At 45.2% G+C, this 20,490-nt stretch overlaps 1 protein-coding gene across 11 annotated transcripts in view; it reads right to left on the bottom strand.

The window, feature by feature from the left end:
* The window catches only part of BRD4 (bromodomain containing 4), a 259,586-nt gene that overhangs the window by 45,965 nt on the left and 193,131 nt on the right, over positions 1-20,490 (bottom strand). For all 11 annotated transcript variants that reach the window (XM_084610636.1, XM_084610643.1, XM_084610645.1 and 8 more), the window contains 4 exons: positions 14,396-14,448; positions 13,809-14,091; positions 3,085-3,600; positions 61-173 (listed from right to left, as the gene is read on the bottom strand). In XM_084610636.1, coding sequence (XP_084466762.1) covers positions 61-173; positions 3,085-3,600; positions 13,809-14,091; positions 14,396-14,448 — 965 coding nt within the window. The remainder of the gene's footprint in view (positions 1-60; positions 174-3,084; positions 3,601-13,808; positions 14,092-14,395; positions 14,449-20,490) is intronic.

Raw genomic sequence — 20,490 nt, 5'->3', positions numbered from 1 at the left:
ACCCTGTGCTTTGAGAGCAGGCCCTTTGGGACCCCACATTCAGATTATGCCTTCCTTTACCTGTTTTTTCGGCTGGATATTTTGCTGAGGTGGTGACTGGTGGCCCAGACCCTGGAACTGGGGCATCTGTGGGGAATGCATCATGAGAGGGGAAGGCGCTTCTCTCAAGTGACCTGGAACAATTCAGCACCAGTCAGTTAACCTGTCATCACTATCGCTTATCCAAACATTAACCGAGGCGAGAACTTGTCCTTGAGTCAGATCGAGCAGCATGCTGCTGCACAGGACTGACACCGTCTGCAGGTTGAATTTAACCCAGGCTCACCTTACAAACATAGGAAGACTCCACACCAGTTGGCAGTTTCCATAGTCTAGTCCTGCCCCTCAGTACTTCCAGCTGTCACATGGGCTGCACTGCCACACTAATTCACACTAACCCTAAGCCCTAATTCAGAGCAACTTTAAGATTCTGTCACCCAGATCAGCACACAAAGAGCCATACACTTAGCTGCATCTGTTTATTCCTCTCCATAAGCCTGCCAGACTTGCATGGAGTGGTATGCAGATAGGGGGAACCTCCCACCAGCCTTCTTACAGTCCGGTGTCAGGCCAGTGCCATGGTTGTCACAGGCACATTCACAATGCACAAGGGCTGTAGGTGGCTGGGCAGTAGCAAGTGAAAAGGATTTTGTTGGATTGCCCTTTGGATTTGGCCATGAAGCCCATGGACTTCATTCTGAGGAATGGAAAACCTCCATACAAAATACATTCCTATTTTAAAGAATTTGTAAGCTCCTCTATGCAATTTCTTCCACTGAACCACAGAACATTTGAGAATCACTGAACATTTACTATTTTAAAACTCTCCCCTTACATTTCTATGCCCCCAGAGTCTCTCAAGATCTCTGTTCAGGAATCACACATGCACTTTAGGGCACAGAGAACTGAGGGAGCACCTGGAGACATCCATTTCATTTGATGTTTACTGAAATTTATAAGGGAAGTGAGCTTTCCTTTTTCAGGCTCTGGCTGGACTCAGCCAACACGCTAGGCACTAGAGAGGTGCTCAGCAGATTGCCTCATGGGTGCGAGGGAAGCAACTGAATTTCACTTGTCTGCACCCTTCTTTATTTGTCTGCCCTCTGTTGTTATAGCTCCCTGGCGTCGCTTGTAACAACTCTCAGAAACCCTATATGATGGTTTATGGCATTCATTTTAAACTACAGGTGGCCGGGTTTGAAAGAGGCAGGATGTAGTAATTCCAATTAGAATTTAACCAAGGCACCACGACAAACACCCCTAACTAGAGATCTTTAATGAACCAAAGTGAGCCTCAGTTTTACATTTAATTGGAAAGACAGCACCTCCAGCAGCACCCTGCTGAGGGCACCAGCCTGGTGCTAAAGAGAACCACCTCCTGAATCACTAAATAACCTGTAACACTTTTTGCAATGCCTGGGTTTTCTTTGGAGGCCTCTCCTCTCCCATCAAAATCCTGCTCAATCCATTGACATCTGAGAAGGTCACAACCCAAAGTATGATGGCTGAAGGCCACTGACACAGTCCTCTTATTTCTCCTACATACACAGTTCAATGTTTAGCATAGGAGGAAAAAATTAAAAGCACATTCTGAAAATAGCACTCCACCCAACAGCCAGGGGTCATTACATATCTAAAACAACACAACGGTAAAGAGAAGCAAAAAGAATTCATGCTAAATATTTAAGACAGAAAAATATATTTGTCCTTCACACAAGAAATGAATACCCATCTTCATATGCACTATTATCCTGTAACAAAGCTTGTTAGAGATTGTAGAGAAAATATTCTTGATCAAGGGCACTATGAGGGAGACTAGGCGACACCATCATCAGCTCAAATAATCTTACAAGGGTTTAAAATCTGCCCATAGCTAGGAGGGACAAGGCTCTGTCTATGTCTCAGGGACCAGTCTGAGCACTTCGCTTGAGACTTTCCACCGCCCAATCTGGGTTGAATCACTCACGCAGTCACAGGCATTTTATTTCCTTTTCAGCGGTGCGTCCACTGGAGCATACCCCAGAAGGGCTGTCATTAAGGCAGGGAAAGCACTTTGGCAAGGCTGCTTGCCATCTGATCACTTGCTGGGGGCTAGCATACATGTACATGTTTAGTGTTGTAATGCTAGCTTGGCTATTCTGGAGATGCTGGCTCTTGTCACCAGATTCTAACTATTTGTATTTTAACATCTAATAAACTACCCAAGGGGACAACTTAAAGTGCTTGGCTAGTAAACAATACTCAGCAGCCATCCTCCTTAACTTCAGTTTATTTCCTTTTACCAGATACTACACTGGCAATCATGCACTTTTGATCCTTTCATGGGGAACTTCCCAACATGCTTGCCAACGGCACACGAGAACTTCAAATCCAAACAGAATCAGGAAGCCTGATCTGTTCCTGGGGAGGTGGTGATTTATGCTATTACTATAAAATCACAAACCAAACATCCTGCCAAAGGGAGCAAACAGCCTCTTTTCTAGATGGAACTCACCAACTGTACCCTGATTTCAGGACAGGCTAGACTTCCATGCTGAAAGGGGATGGGATGAATCTTAACAGGGCACAGCATTGCCAGTTAGAATCTGTTTCCTAACTTTGAGCCCTACAATAGTTGGTTTTCCCCATGGACTGAGATTTAAGCTCCCAGGAGAAAAGCTTAGAGTCCTCACTAGACTATCAAGTTATTTAAAGAATTCCTCTGAGACTAAATACGTTTCTTGATGACTTGTCCATGCTCCAAGCCCGATGCCAACTCACCACCAGTATCTGCAAAGCTCAAAAGATTGTGGAACAATCACATTCCAACCAGTTTCAGAGTAGCAGCCGTGTTAGTCTGTATCCGCAAAAAGAACAGAACAGGAGTACTTGTGGCACCTTAGGGACTAACAAATTTATTGGAGCATAAGCTTTTGTGAGCTACAGCTCACTTAAGGTGCCACAAGTACTCCTTTACATTCCAACCAGGCATCCAACACCCTTAATTTGTTACTAATTGTAGCTGCGCTGATGTTAAGAACTCAGAGGGGAAATTTCAGCACTCACCAGTTGAATAGGGGTCAGGCTTATGGTGCCGTGGTGATGGGTGGTGCTGGATGACTTGCTGAGGTTTAGCTGGCTGCGGCTGCGGGGGTGGATGCTGCTGTGGAGGTGGCTGAGGCTGAGGGATATGAGGAGGGAATTGCATGGGCTGCATGTGCATCGGCCTCTGCTGCTGCTGCTGCAGCTGTTGTACTGAGGGATGAGCAGGAGGCTGCAGGGGTGGCTGAGGCTGTGACTGGACCTTCACTGAAGGGAGGAGAGGAGTCTGCGGCTGCACTTTCTGCAGCTGTTGAAGGTAGAGCTGCATCTGGCTGGTGCTCAGAGGCAGGCTGTGATGAGGCGTGGGAGGCTCCTCATCCTCCAGGAGGACCTGGGGAGGCTGAGGCAAAGGCGGCTGGGGGAGCATGGGCTGCTGGCTTATGGCTGGTGACGCTGCTGGAGGACGTGAAGGCTTAGGGGGTAGTGCTGCGGCTCGATTACTGGGTCTTGATGGCTGCTGAGGCAGAGCGTTGTGCAAAGCTGGGGAAAAAGAGCAGGAATACATGGCATCACATACAACAGAAGAAAGAGCACAACTCCCCACAGCAAAACTGCACAAGTTGTTCTGCTTATTAGACTGCCATTACATCGCACAGAATACACATGGAACATAACACAGATCTCATGGCATCTAACCCCGTTTCTTAATCATGTGACCATACATCCTTCTCTAACACATCAAGTTATCCCCAGACTTGCAAAGCCTGGGACCATGTGGTGCCAACTAGGAAATGCAGGGCTGTAGAAGAAACAATGACTTACTGTAACCATGTCTCTTTGTATGTGTGCCCAAAGCTCTGGAGCTGGAGAAATTTGCCTAGCAGTACACGTAGAGGGGCAGTGCTCATGCCTTATGGCCATAGGCCCACTCCTGGCTATATGAGGCGGCACCACCCCAAGCATCCCTCAGTTTCTTTGCACTGAATGCCCAGACATTAGACTCCGATGCAAAGTGGACGGACAGTGGGTCGTAGAATACACATTGCATCACATCTTGAAAAACCACAGGTACATTAAGTAACCATTTCTTCTTCAAGTAGATGCAGCTGTGTATTCTATTTTCCACTTAGGTGAATCACAAGGAGTACCACCCCCACCCACCCACCCCGGAGGCAGGGCTCAGAGTCTACCAAAACAAGGATTGCAAGACAGCTCTACCAAAGCTTGCTTCTGCCCTGGAAGATGTGGTGATGGTGTAATGGTTCGTGAACATACGTATCAATGACCACACAGCAGCCCTGAAAACGTCCAATATGGAAAGATCACTAAGGAACATTCTGGACATTGCTTGCATCCTCGTACAATGAGCTCACACACACTGAGGAGAGTAGCCAAGGCTATTTCATTGCTGTCAATGCAGGATGTTACCCATTTGGAGATCTGTGACGAGACCAGTTGACCCTTCATGCAATCTGCATATGGCACAAACAAATGAGGTGAGGCCCAAAACATTTTAATTCTGTCCAGATAAAAGGCTAGACATTGCCTGACATCTAAGGTATGGAGATGCAGCGCCTCCAAAAATGAATGCAGTTTAGTAAAAAAAAAACTCCAGTAAATACAACACCTGGTTCCAATGAAACAGAAACCACTTTAGACAAAAACGTGGGGTGTGGTTGTAAAGTTACCTTGTCTTTGGAGAACTGTATATAAAAAGGTTCTGCCATCAGAGCCTGCAACTCTCTCAGTCTCCTTGCCGATCTTATTGCTACCAGGAAAGCAGTTTTCTGACACGAGCAAAAAGGAGCAAGATAATAGGGGCTACAATGGATGACCCATCAGAGTTGCCAGGACTGTGTTTAGGTCCTGCAGGGGAACTGGCTCTCGTACCGGAAGATATAGACAAAGAAGCCCCCTTAACACTGACACTGGAGAAGACTGATTTTCCCGGAACAGGGGATGAAATGCCAGTATTGCTGCCAGATGCACTTTCAATGGACTAAGTCAGTGGTCTTATCATAGAATACCAGGCTTGGAAGAAACCTCAGGAGGTATCTAGTCCAACCCCCTGCTCAAAGCAGGTCCAATCCCCAATTTTTGTTCCAGATCCCAAACAGCCCCCTCAAGGATTGAACCTATTTACCATTGTGGGCCGCATATGCAGGTCTCTGTGTGTTATGTGGGCTGCATCCACACTATATATATTTATTACCTGTATGGCCCTGAGGATGTCACATGGGCTGCAACTGTGTGCTGACTGGGGCACAAGTGGCCCGCGGGTTGAGAACTACTGGACTAAGCGCAAGCCCCCATGTCTGAAGGTGTAACAGATACTCCTAGATGTCGTGGGTAGAAGTCAGTTTCGACTGGATTCCACGAGCTAATGACCATACCAAAAAAAGGTTTCCATTTTGCTGAGTAGACCATTCTGGTAGAGGACTTTCTACTGTTGAGCAGCACTTGCTGGATAGCCACTGAACACTATTCTTCCTCCTCATTCAGGCATGCAGCAGCCATGGCGTGAGATGCAGAGAGGTGAGCACATGATGCAAGATGAGTTTGTGATTCTGAGTTAGCAGGTTGTGATGGAGAGGAAGCCTCATGGGAGGCTGAATAGACAGCGTGAGAAAGTCAGAGAAGCAGCTTTGTCTTGGTCATAATGCGACACTGAGAATGAGCTTGGCCTGAGCCACTTTGAGCTAGAGGATGACCTGAGGGATGATCAGGACCACAGCGAGTTTGGTCAGGGAGGCTTGACTGAGGCCTGGCTGAGAGCAGAACAGATGACATTTCCTCTTGTCCCTTGTAGTGAACAGGTCGATCACTGGGATGCCCCAAGCTATGAAGATAACCCAGAGGACACCTGTTTTCAGGGACCATTTGTGATTCAGGCAAGAATACCTGTGGAGATGGTCTGAAAGTTGATTTTGAACCCCAGGCAAGCGAATGACTATCAGAGTAACATTCTCCTCGATGCAGAACTGCCACAGCCTGATTGCCTCTAGGCAGAGCAATCTGGAGCATGCTCCCCCTTGTTTGTTTACATAACACACCACATTGATATTTTCAGTAAGTACGTGAATCACTGAGGCTCTGATAGGTTGCTAAAAAGCACGACATGCATTTTAAATAGCCCAAAGCTCCAGTAAGTTGATATGGAGTGAGGCTTCCTGTGCCAATCACAGTACCTGTACTTTCAGTTACCCCAGGTGAATCCTACAATCTACCCGGGAGGCTTTGGTAACAACTGTACTGGGTTGGCGAGCGCTGGACAAAAAGAACGCCTTGGCAAACATTCTGTGGCTTCATCCACCACTAAGAGTCTAGGACCAGTGGAGGGAGATGAACCAGTCTGTCTAGAGAATAAAAAGAGTAGGATTCAAGACTGTCCTGAGACACATTTAAAGGCGACGGAGGTATAACCTTGCAAACTGCACCACCTGTGTGCAAACAGACATGTGGCCCAAATCTCAGGCATTGTCTAACTGTCATGAAAGGCTGAGATTGCAGACTGAGGCAAAGATGGTGAATTATCTGAAAACGGTCGGTCAGCAGAAATGCTCTTGATGTTGTGGAATATAATAGGGCCCCAAGTAACTCAATATTTTGAGTGGGAGCCAAGGTTGACTTTCTGGTGTTTAGGGTGAGACCCAGGCAGTCGAGCAACCGTAGTGTGGTACTGACATGAGCAAGAACTTCCTCTCTGGATCTGCCCCTCAGTAACCAGTTGTTAAGATACAGGAAGATGTGAATTCCGTTCTCCCTGAGATACGCAGTAACAATTGTGCATTTAAGTAAAAACCCTGGGGGAAAAAGAGAGGCCAAATGGGAGCACCACATACTGAAACTGGCATTCTGCCATGATGAACTGAAGGAATTTTTTGTGACTCGGTATAATTGCACTCCTGGGGGAATTCTGCTTCAAAAATTCTGCACTAAAAAAGAAAAAGTTACTCATCTTGTGCAGTAATGTAGGTTCTGTGGGTGCACCACTCTAGGTGTTCGGGCACCCCTGCGCACGTAATCAGAGATTTATGGTAGTGCCTGGCTGGATCACACATGCGTGGTCCCAGTCTTGCACCACTTCAGGCGGTTAATTAGCGTTGTGCGATAAACTCCCCCTTAGTTCCTTTTCTACTGCAGAGCCTAGCAATAACTCTGAAGTAGAGGGGAGGAGGGAGGGTAGTGGAGCACTCACAGGGACACACATCTTGAAGAACCAACGTTACTGCAAAAGGCGAGTAACTTTCTCTTCTTCGAGTGATGTCCCTATGGTTGCTCCACTCTGGGTGACTTCAGAGCAGTACCCTCCAGAAGGAGGAGGGGGCTTTGGAGTTGAAGTCATAGCAGACAAAAGAACAGAGAGTCGAAACAGGGCATTGGAGGTTGCCTGTTGTTCTAAAGTGTAATGTTGAGTAAATGTATGGGCTGATGCCTAGGTTATGGTCTTACAGATTTCTACAATGGGCACATTGTTAAGGAACGTTATAGAGGTTAAGAAGGCCCTGGTGGCATGCGTGTGAATCCCTGTAGGGCAGTGGTGGGCAACTTGCAGCCTGTCAGGTAATCTGCTGGTGGGCCGCGCGACAGTTTGTTTACATTGCCCATCTGCAGGCACAGACACCCGCAGCTCACAGTGGCTGTGGGAAGCGGCAGCCAGCACGTCCCTTCAGCCTGTGCCACTTCCCGCAGCTCCCATTGGCCGGGAACAGCAAACCATGACCACTGGAAGCTGCAGGCAGCAGTGCCTGCGGATGGTCAATGTAAACAAACTATCTCGCGGCCCGCCAACAGATTACCCTGACAGGTTGCCTGCAGCCCATAGGTTGCCCACCACTGCCATAGGGGATTGTTGACCACATTGGGAATAACAGTTTTCTGCAATCTGAAATCCATTTGGAGAAACTCTGTGTAGATATGGCGTTCCCTTTGGATCATTCTGTGATTCAGACAAACAGTTTCCGAGACTTACAAAATGCTTTTGTTCTGTCTATTTAGAAGGCGATTGCCCTACATACACCCAGGGTATGTAGTCTGGATTGTTGTCTATCCTGGATAGAATGTCAGAAGGCAGATTGCCTCACCTTTTCACCTAAACCAGCCTATCTTGGGCAAAAATTTAGGATTGGTCTCAAAGAAACTTTATCTTTGAAAAAGACTGTGTATGGCGGATCTGCCAAAAGAGCGCCCAATTCTCCCACCCATCTGGCGGATGTCATTGCAACGAGGAACACTACTTTCATAGAAAGATGTAATGAAGAGCATGTCACCATGGGTTCAAATGGAGGGCCAGTTAGGACTCTGAGAATAGGTTGAGTTCCATGGTAGGGTAGGTGTTCTCACTTCAGGATAGAAATTGCTGAGGCCTCTGAGGAATCTTTTGGTGAGTGAATGTGGAGAACTCATCTACTTTGCTGTGAAACGCTGTGATAGTGGAGAGTTGCACTCTAACCGAGCTCATGGAGAGGCCTGACTTTTCAAGTTGTAATAAGTAGTCCAATATTGGGGTAAAGAGGCTGACATAGCAGGAATTCGTTTTTGTTAGCACATGCCTCTAATTGTTTCCATGTGTGGAGGTAGTTGGTGTGGGTGGTGGTTCTGCAACTGTGTTTTGTACTTCATTGGAATGTGTTATTTCAGGTTGCTTGAGCCATTGGAATGTGTTATTTCAGGTCGCTTTGAGATGGAGTCTTTGGGGATCCGGTTGAAGAACATGACCTGCATCCTTAGATAGGAAACGAGGCAGAAGCGGAAGTGTCTGTGGTGGGCACACTGATAATTTGAGAAGGTAAGGATACCAAGTTTGGCAAGGCCACATGGGGACTATTAGAATTACCCTGGAGTTGTCCTGCCTGATCTTGTGTATCACCAAGGCCAAAAGGAGGGTTGGGGGAAACACGTAAAGGAGAGGAGCATTCCACTTCATGAGGAAGGCATCGCCCAGAGAGTGGGGACCAAGCCCCCCCCCCGGAGCAGAACTGTGGACATAAGATATTTTGTGTGGTTGAGAACAGGTCTATTGTCAGGAATCCACAATGTCTGAAGAGGTCCCAGACCATGTGTGTGTTGAGTTTCCACTCATGGTCCCAGGAGAAATTCCTGCTTAATGGATCTGCCGTGGTGTTCTGGCAACCCAGGTAGGTATTTACTGTAATGTGGATATAATATCTGATACACAATTGCCAGAGTCTGATGGCTTCTACACAGAGGGAGTGTGATCATGCACCCCGTTGTCTATTTATATAAAACATGCAAGCCACATCGTACGTGAGGATTTGTATAGTCTTGCTTTCCATTATCAGCAGGAAGTGGGAGCAAGCGTCGCGAATGGCTCTTAGTTCTAAGATACTTATGTGCAGAAGAGTTTCCGCTGGGGACCAGTGGCCCTGGATAGCGCGCAGACATAGATGTGCTCCCCAGCCCAGAAGCGATGCATCTGTTGTGATGGTCAACACTGGTAGAATTTGCATGAAAGGCACTCCTACGCAAGTGTTGTCTGGTTGAGTCCAACCAGAGAAGAGACTCCTTTACCTTGTTTGGTATCTTGAGGTGCCTGTTTATGTTTATATTGTTCCTGTGTGGGACAAACTGAGTGGAGCCAGGCTTGAAGGCACTTCATATGGAATTGTGCATGTCTGACAACGTATGTTGTGGAAGCCACGTAAGCATGTTCTGGCGGTGACTTGTGGGCTGATTTGTACTGTAGCAATCAGGTTGGTCAGTGTGAGGAACTGCTGTTGTGGTAGAGAGGCCATCGCCTTGAGAGAGACTCCAATGAACTCTAATTTGTTGCACTGGTATTAGTGTGGACTTTTGTGCATTTATTTAGAAGCCTTACGCCGTAAAGAGAGTGAGTGTCTGTTCTGTGGCATCTATCAGTGCCTGCTGTGCTGGTGCTTTGAGCAGGCCATCATCCAAGTACAGGATCATCATAATTCCCTTTCTGTGTAGCTGTGCAGCCACAATCGTAAGGACCTTCAAAAAAAACCTCAAGGGGCAGTGGTTAGGGCAAAAGGAAGGATCTTGTATTGGAAATTATGTGGGCCTATTACGAAATGGAGAAAATGCCAATGTGAAGGATGGATAGTTATACGAAAATATGCATCTTGAAGGTCAAGGGCAGAGAATCAGTCCCCTTTTTCTAACTCTGGGATTATGACTATCTTGAAATGTTGGGTGTTCACAAACTTGTTGAGATGTCAGAGATCGAGAATGGGTCTCCATCTGTTTTATCTGTGAGAGAAAATAATGCAAGTAAAAGCCCTTCCATTTGTACTTTGGTGGTACCAGTTCTACTGCGCATAGATATAGGAGGTGGTCTACCTCTTGTTGCAGTAGATGTTTGTGAGCGGGATCCCTGAAGAGGGACAGGGTGGAGGAGGTAGAAGTAAATGGGATGGAGTATCCAACCTTGATTATCTACAATACCCATCTGTCTGTTGTGATGGACTGCCAGACTGGGTAATAGGGGATAAGACAGTCTGAGAAAATCAGAGAGATGTGAGTTGGTCCCACAGCACTGGGGGGAGAGGAGGGAAAGATTGTCTTCTCCTGAAAACACCGACAAAGAAAAGTGAAGGGTGGGTTCAATGTCCTGACCTTGGTCAGAGGGTTCATCCTGTTCTGCTGGTATGTCGTCAGGGTGCTGAGACAGTCCCACTACCAACGGCGCAGGTGACGGTTGTGTGCTCTCCCTGGGGGGACAGGGAGGTATGTGGTGGTAAGCGGGATGTGCCATCCATGGTAATATGGCCACTGTGGTGGAGGTGGCATGGGTGTCATCTATGGGTACTTGTACCATTAGGGTTCTTTGGGCACAGTATGACAGACTGTGTAACAAGGCACGTGCTGCCGTATTACAGATGGGAGAAGAGCAGCAGGAATACCTTTCTCCATCACCAACCTCATCCTTGTTGCTCGAAAGAAGGGGAGCTGAATAAGGTGGAGTGGAAGGCTGACTCGGTACCAAGTGAGCCAGGGTAACGTCGGTGCCGAGGACAGGTGACTCAGGCACTGAGGATACTGCTAAATCCTTTTGGCAGTAAGAACTGGCACAGTACCAACAGTGGCAGCGCTGTTGCGGTTGTAACACTTGGTGCCCCAGGTTGTGTTAGTACAGATGGGTGTGCCAGTTGCAGCATACTGCCTGTAGATGGCAGCATGGCTTACAGTTGTATTGAGCTGCTGTGTGCCATGGGTCTGGTCAACTCCAGTGGTGCTGAGGCATGGGGTTTCATTTTCCCCTTAGTGCCTGTGTCAGGGCTCTCTCGTTTACAGTCCCTAGCTCTCACGGTACACATGGTACTACCTCAGTTGGAGAGGCTAATAGTGTGGTTGGTATCGACTTAGCATGCCGGTGCAGGGAACACCTTTTCTTTGCCGTCTCCTGGTTCGGTGAAGCCACAGGATGCTTTTTAGCCACCTTCATAGCAGGGTGGTCTGCTGTCTGAGCCTTGGAAGTAGAGCCTCTGTCAGAGGCTGCTGTAGGAAACTTCTGACCAGAGGAGTCCTGGCTTCTGGCTCAAACGCCAGCCGGAGAGACTTCTCCATGAGCAGCAATTTAAAGCTGCAAGTCTCTGGCTTTCCTGGTCTGAATTGTCCGTTTGTGACAATGAGGGCACTTTTGAGGAACGTGTGTTTCACCTAAGCAGTGAACACTGGGATCGATAGCCTATAGGTGAGGCAGCATTTAAAGCCCGGAGAACCACCCATGCCCCTGAGGGGAGATCCACCTGGGCACTGCTACCATATATTTCCGATTATGAGAACAGGGGTGCCCGAACACCTAGAGTGCAGCACCCACAGGGACATCACCTGAAGCATTAAAAATTCTGTGTACAATATTTTAAATTTCTACAAAATTCTGTATATATTATTTGTCAAAATAACACAATGTAATCATGCCAGTTCCAATTATTTTGGTAATTTATTTCAAAATATCTGTCAGTAAGTATGTCTGTAACAATACAGACCCCCCCGCAAAATTCCGATTGTTTTTTTTTTTGACGAATAGATTCCTTATGAGGCATATTAATACAGAATGTTGAGTAATTCATTTAAATTATAGTAAAGAATTGTATTTCCTGCACCTGGCAGAAGCAGTGCAAAGGCTTGAGGGAATCAGGGGTAATGGAGGAGCTGAGGGAGAGGAAAAGAGCCTGGGGTGAATCAGGAGGATTGGTGGGTATGGGTGGGAGAAGTGTGGAAAATAGGGCTGTCAATTAATCGCAGTAAACTCAAGCGATTAACTCAAAACAATTAATCACAATTAAGTGCAGTGACATGGATAAGGCACTGGTGGCCAACAGATGCAGGGCCAGGGACCTCTGTCCTGACCATGAGATGTGCGCCAATCCTGTTACATGTAACAATCCATCAGTGGGCCTCAATGCTGGTCGGGCAATGGAGAGTGGGAGGATGACAACCCTGACTCAAAGGAGTCTCAGGATTCCAGAGATAAGGGCAGAGCAAAATCAGAGGGAGCAAGTAGATGTTTGACTCGTCTGTTGTCCAAAATGAGGCAGGAAACAGTGCTACCAATGGAAGCAATATCATTGGTACCAAGCATGCCAGTGCTGGAAGCACTGGTAGTCCTGAAGTGAACAGTGGTAGTGGAGTGTCTGATAGCACCAATGTCAAGGGCGGCGAAAGCCACCATGGAAACATCTGCTGTGTGGACTGCAGCAGTGCCGAGTAGGTTCCTGGTACCGGGTCCCACGTACCAATCCGAGTACTGGCCCTATTTCCATAATTTGTGGAAGGGGAACATTGGGGTGCAGTGCCAACAGACCTGAGGGTTCAGTGGCTTGTTCAATAGAAGAAACAGACTTGGCAAAGTCCTGGACCAAAGGAGAGGTTGGGACTGAAAGGCAGAAGGTGGTCTGTAGCTACTTGGTATGCTGCCGACGCAGAAACAGTCGGTACTGGCATCTCCCTCATCAGTGCCAGACTCAATGGATGTCCAGAGGCTGGAACCAAAGTCAACGGTAGAGGGTTTCTCACCTCCCTACTAGGTACCAGGGAAGGGTTAGAAGCACCAGCTCCATGCTGTTCCATGCTTTTCCGGGGGAGGCGGAAGAGTCACCCCAAAAGACCTATTGGTGTTATGCAACCTTTTCCTCAGCACAGGCAACAGCCCCTATTGAAGTACCTGCTCCAGAACATGAAGTGGCAGTGCTGTTGGAGCCCAAGGGAACCTCTGACCCACTGAGGGCCTTGGGACGGAAGCAGGCCACACGGCCTGGTCGAGCAGGCACTGCTTCAGGCGAAGGTCCCCAGCCACTTGAGTCAGTTTCTTAAACCGATCGGCAGATTGCGCAATACTTCTTGACATGGGCCTTGCTGCTGGGGATTGCTCCCCCACATTAAAGACAATGTTTAAACCCCAGAGAGGGCATCACTGGGGAAACAGACTTGTAACACACACTACTCTAACAATTAAGGGTACTACTAACTATACACAAGAGAAAAAACTAAATTAGTTGAGAGTTTGAGACCACACAGAACTCCGACTCCAGTCACGGGCGGTAAGAAGGAACTGAGGGAGGGTCAGGACAGCACTGCATCATGTAGCCAGGAGAAGGACTATAGCAACAAGGAGCGTGTGCCACCCCTCTACTGCTGGGCAAATTTCTCCTGCTCTGGTGTGCTGGGGACACACACCCCAACATGGAATACGAGGCTGCATCTACTCCAAGAAGAAGAAAGGGTTACAGCTTTAGACACAGCATTGCCCATTAAGTGCTTACCTGGAGGAGAGACCACTGCATGTTGGTTCAAGTGAGGAGGAGTGCTGTGCTCAGGCTGCTGGGGGAGATGGGGTGGCATCTCTGGCTGAGGAAGATGCATGATGGGCTGGGTGAAATGTGTGATAGTGTCGAACACGTTCCCTGGGAGAGGATGCTCCATGATGGGGACCTGTGCAGGTACGAAAGGAGGGGGAGAGGACTTCATCGGAGGTGGTGCTTGTTGAGGGACAGGCGGTGGTTGCATCTGCTGCTGCTGCACCTGCTGATGGTGGTGGTGGTGATGCTAGGGAAGACAAAAACTCATGAGATCAGAACACCTTCTCATTTAAACTTCCAGCCTTGTCTCATCTGGTATGCAGGGAGGCAGCTCAGAACAATTCCAGACATCAATAATGGAGGGACTGAGCCTGTGGTTGACTATAAGCTCCTGATCTAAAAGGGAGATCTAAATAAGAGTATTGTTCTAACAGCCTGTGTGCCTGGCCCAGCCCAACCTCTATGATGATTCAGCAGTCACTGTATACGGAGGACTCTCATTCATAGGAATTCTCTCATGGCTCCAGGAGGCAGGCTTCTCCAAAACTCACCTTTTTTTGCTCTCGCCCAGAGTGCCCTTTCTTCTTCAATTTTGGTGCCATTTCTGTGGAGAAAGGAAGAAGGGATAATAAAAGGGTTAGCATCCAGGTGCTGCTCTTTCAGGAATCACTGAGACAAATATGGGAGCAACTAATATTACTGTACTTGTAACCGAGATCACCACTTAAACCACAGGAAGAGTAGCGAAGTTTTGGTGCTCACTGCAAACTACTCTCTCTCAAGCACTCGCGAAGAGCACATTTTCAGACACAAAAACAGGCAGCTTTTCCCTGATTTTACCTTTGAAACTTACTACAGATTCCGGAGGAAAGAGATTCAGTTTCCTTTGCTACATCTTTGTTCCTTCACAAAACCAGGAAGGATCAGAACTTTCAAAACATCAACTACAATGATTTACAAAGAAATCTCTTCAAGACTTTGACCAACACTAATTCTTCAGCCACAGGCCTTTGGGACACCAAAGTGACAGACTGTAAGAATTGGTTAGCCCTTGCCTATATTAGAGTTTCTTGGAAATCTCTCACCAATGCAGTGCCACCGGTGGTAACCAAAGTGGCAGTTAGTGTGGATAGGACTCAGGGCGCTGCCAGACTGTGTGTCATGGTGTCTTCTACACCCATTCTGACCAGTGTTAGATAACATGGTGGTAAAAATGCCAGTGGTCTAACTGACAGTACTTCCATTGCTACCATTGGTGGAGCTGCAATGAGGGAAAATATCCCAAATAGCCTATTGGAGATACAATCTGACAGGGCTGCAGAGAGCTGGCTGTGAAGCAAATGTTTGCACAGCCCATTAGTTAGATCAAGAGCACTTATTTGAACATTACAATGTCAGTGATGGAGAAGAGGAAAGAAACAGACAGCAGCCATGATAGAACAGATGCTACACAGAAAGCAATCCTTCCTCTCTCACTGGAGAATTGTTAAGAGTTTGCATCCAAGGGCCTCTTGCTGTTTAAGCAAGAAGGGCTTTAACTCACCACTTTCTATCAGAGGTCACACTGGGAGTCAAACAGAAGCAAACTTTCTTCTCCACCCTATAACAAAACTGTCTGAGACCTTCAGCAGCTTTCACTACCAGTCAGCCCCTCTCCATTGGTGAAAATGTGTTATATATTAGAGCTTCCCAAGACTTCCTTTGCAGCTTACTTCAGAGTTTATTAAATCAACAAAAATGAAAGGCACAATATTGACCATCTGGCTTAAATTTCCTCCCCTGGAGAATTCCAGCCAAACACCTGGATCAACTCCCTTGCTTGAACGTGTTCTACTTCATCATTATTTGGCATGCCCAGTGGCGTGGGGTTAAGACTGAAACACTACCCCTGAACATACTTTTAAAACAACCTTTGCAAAATGCTAGTGGCCCATTCATGCCTCAGGTTTTTTTGTTTTTTTGTTTTTTTTAAATCAGTAAGTAAAGTATTCCTATTTTCACTGTCATGAATCCTCATGTGATGGGACAGGCAAATATGATCGAATTTGTACTTAGGCTGGTAAATTGAAGTCAAACTAGATGATCACTTTTGTACCTTCCGGCCTTGAAATCTATTAAATTTTCATAACTTTGCAAGGCCTATACAAAGTCAAACCATTCTGTAGCAAAATTTAAGATGATCTGGTAAGTATTCAGACCCACTTCCTATGTATATCATGCTTCCTTCATACACATCTCTCATTATGAACTTCTCTGTGTTATAAGGTAAATACAGCATAATTAAAGTATTCCTGGAGGTCCCTTCAGCCACCAGGGTCTCATTATAGGGATTCCCTAAGCTTTTCAGGAAGCTGTATAAATTTTACCAGAGCAAGACCTCAAGTGTGTCAGCAGACTCCCATTCAATTGTTCACATTTTCCACGGCTCAGGCTGTTTTTCTGACCACTAGGAACAGCCCAAACTCAGCTGCAGGTCAGAACATGTCCAAAAGAAAATGGAAGGTGGGTAGCAGAGCTCCATCATTACAGTAGGGAGATGAAGCATCAACACCAATGGCTGGGGCCACTAGTCGTTTGAGGACTACTGTACAAGCCTGACACTTTGCCAGTCTAACTTGGTAAGAATAATTGCTTAACTAGGCCTTGACCTAGCAGAAGACATTTCAAAGAGCCAAAATAAAACTTTAGAACATGAGCCTTAATGCATGAAATGTACTGCACATCCATACAGAAGTGGATGGAACAAAAAATAAACAATTATTTGCACTTTTCCTCTGAGGATCTCCAAGCGTTTTACAAAGGAGGTAGAATATCATCATTCCCATTTTACAGATGGGGAAGCTAAAACATGGAGATTTAATGTCTCTCTTGAAACTGTACATGGTAGAGCTGGAAATTGGATCCCAGTCCAGTGCACTGTTCACTGGACTAAAATGCAAAAAAAGGATTATGGTTAATCTGCTTGCAAACTTGTTTAAAAGAGTAGATTTTGACTTAGATGTACAAAGCTATCTTAACCAGCCATTTTGACATTACTTTACACAAAGGAGAAAAAGAAAGAGTGATTGATGTTTTCTGCTATTAAGTGACTTGCCCCACATAGACTTTCCCTATCTGAGTCAAAAACCCAGGTAAGAGAGAGAGGGGCTGAGAGAGAATTAATCACAGGAACACCATGCCAATCAACTGAAGAGGCACTGAAAGGCAAGAAGGAAACGCAGCAACATGTAGGTCTTCAGGAAAATCATGTTTTACAACTATTCACTGAGGTCTTTTCTGAGTTCCTACTCTATGACTGAGGGCAGAAAATAGAAGCCCCATACTAATCAGTAAACTAAAATCAAATTTACAGAAAAGTCGTCAAAGTGACAGATGTCAGTCTCTGTAACAGTTAAGTATCTAAGAGACTGGTCTGCTTTACTGTGAGCCATACACTATGTGAGGGAAAAAGAAAAGGAGTACTTGTGGCACCTTAGAGACTAACCAATTTATTTGAGCATGGAGCCTGTAACTGCCACATTCTTATCTGATGCAAGTGTAATATATATAGCAAACAGAACCTGATTCACTTTGCTATAAACATTCTACTTGCTGATCCACTTTTATCGTGTCCGCATAGCAAGAAACTTCCTACCATGCACACCAAACTAGAAGGAAACTGAATAAGCTGTGTGGCTTGAAAATGGAAGTTACTGAAGGAACCAATATTTCTGTCATGTTCCATTTAATCAGAAGGAAAAATACCAATGGGAAGAAACCAAAGGATGGGATACAAACAAACGTGGGGGATTCCAGGAAAGGAGGAGTTTTGTAAAAGGACACCACAACTTGAGGGGAAGAGACAAGGAAAACTATGAAATATTTGATCTCTGGAAATCAATGGGATTTGAGAGAATTCCTCTCGACAAGTTGCAGATTCGCTGCATAAGTACACAAGGAAGTTGCATGAGTAAACATTATCAGCGAAAAGGCAATTAAGCCAATGTCACTCCTATGTGAGCAGGACTGGAAATGCGAGATTATACATAGACAGTCCCCAGCTTCAGGAGTCAGCCAAAAATGCCATGTTTAATATATAACATTTCTCATTTGTACTTTATGTCAGAGACCCCTAGCTCCATGGTTTCCATGCAGCTGATCAACATGTATATGTTTCGCAATAGTAAAGGTGTGAAAAAGAGGGAATATCAGACATATAAGGCTGTGTGCAAGTGTCAACCCTGAAAAGCAGTTAAAAAGGTACCAAGCCCTGTAAAACTGACATGATTACTCCTGGTGTTACTCTGCCATAGTTGCTTCTCTGTACAGGTGTTTGCTCTCACTCCTATATTCCTCAGAGGTATGATGGCTAGCTTCTAACCAAGCTCCTCAGAAGCGTCACGTTTGCTTTCTGGTGTGCATATTTCTTGTATTGATACTGTCTTTAGTTTAAACTGAATTATTGACAAACTATCACATGTTTAGCCAAGATACTGGACCATTCTCTGTACACAGGTAAGAGAAAATGGTTTGGTCTGGATTGACAAGAAGCTCCATTCACTCTATACAGCTCTGAGCAAAAGGTTGTGCATCTCCTGGTTTGTGTGGATCAGCTGTTCTGTTTAATATTGGAATCACATCCGTGAGTCTGTGGGACTGAAGCAGCTATGGACACAGTTCCACTCTGCTCCACTCCAGCCAGCCACAGTACACTAACCTTCTGGCCATTTAACTAACCATGAGGTTTTCAGAAATGTAAGAACAGCCAAACATAAGACAAAGTTATAAAACATGGCCCAGAAAAATCACTTTTCTAAGCTTAAAGTGCAGTTTTACTCTGAATAGTCACGTCAGCTATTTTAGAGATAAAATTTTGCTGCTTTTTATTCGTATTAGCCCTGCAGAGCCAACACAGCCAAGACTGAGTGAGCTGCTGATTCTATTCCATCTTGTGTATCTACAAAATTGCTTAAGTTCCAAATCAGTGTTATACCTATGGAAGCCCATGAAGGGCACCAAGGGCGCCGCATGAACTAAATCTGGTTCACAGAACCATTATGATGGTTCTCTTCGTACCACATTTCAACTAAGCTTTGGCTCGTAGAGCCCAGGTTGAGATTTCAAGACACAATAAATATGGGATTCCACAATGCCATTCTCACAAAGTCACTTTTCAGAGTAGAAACACTAAGATCAGAGCCCAGTTTCCATAAGAGAAGCCTCTGCTTACAATGAACTTATTCTGTCAAATAGCTTCCCTCTCTGGAAGGTTCTAGGGTATCTTCCCCACCCACACAAGTTTTTCCAATTATTAGTTACTTCCCCACATGTTCACTGAGGAAGGTGAAATACTCAATATAATAGTATACAATTATATACTTGGTAAAAATATTCTTTCAATTTTGAAATGACTTCTTAAAACTAATTCCATTATACAAAAAGGTACATTTTCTGTAACAAACCAAACACTTTATTTATTTTTATTTAAAAACAAAAATATAAAAAAACTATACAACTTGTTTTTAAAAAGATTGTGGTTACATTACTGTTAAATCAAAAAGCATGCAGATAAAAATATAAAAATAAACAGATTTGTATAAAGTAATTCTTTGTAGATGATAAATGCTAATTGAAGTGCCTTAAAGGAATCTGAATCAAAATGGCAATGACAGTCCATTCATTGCAAATGCATTCTTACTTTCAAACAGTTCACACTTGTGCATCAGAGAAACTAGGATTACAGCTTTGCTAGAAACATGCAGTTATACATTCCAGTAAAAATCAATCCCAGTCCCCAGCAGTTTATAGAAAAATAAAACACAACATGAACAATCATGTGATTTGGAGAAAACATTTTAACAATGCTAAGAGACTGCAAGTAAAAAAAAAACTTTACAAAATAGTTTCGGTTATAAATTAAATTTCCCTTGATAGCACAGAGAACCTCCATACTACCCTGGTATTAGAGATGAGCTCAAAATGTGAATACTGTGTATAAGTGACTCTCGGTCTCCACACTGTGATGTGGTGCTTTCTTGGCATTATGCTGGAAGACAATTCAATCTAACTGCTTCCCTTCCCCTGTTGTGCAGGAAGAGCAGATCAACTCGTGGCTTCTATGCCACTGACACACAGTCATGTAAGGCAGAAGAGTTCCCTAAAAATGTGGCTAAAGAAAGTTGTTAGCAGTAGCAAGAGCACTAAAACCCAAGGTTCAAATTGGTCTTGGACAAGATGTATATCTACCTTTACAGAAAAAGGGGTGCCTAAGTTCTAATTTGCTGGCATATCAGTTTATTGAATTTCTAATGGAACTATCACCTTAGTGGAAAAATGCTGGTGTGATATTTGTCAAATTATTACATTAAAAAACACCAGGGTTTTGAAGAAAAAAAACCCAACAACCCTAATCTTAACAGGGCAAAAGAACAGTGATTAAAAACAGTACTTCGTTTTTCTATGTATCACAGTACGTAAAACACACTAAGGCCCAGATCCTGCAGCCATGTATGCAAGTGAATAGTTTCTTAAAATAGGATTAGAGTGCGAGTGCCTAGTGGACTGAAGCTCTGTATGGTGCTTTACAAATATTAATTTAGTTCTCCTTCCTCAGTTCAGATGCAACAAGAATCAGCATGTTGTAAACTAACAAGGAGTGGTGTATCAA

The sequence above is a fragment of the Lepidochelys olivacea genome (assembly GCF_965140295.1).
Source record: "Lepidochelys olivacea isolate rLepOli2 genome assembly, chromosome: 20".
NCBI lineage: Eukaryota > Metazoa > Chordata > Testudines > Cheloniidae > Lepidochelys > Lepidochelys olivacea.
This window is presented reverse-complemented; position numbering and strand designations above follow the sequence as displayed.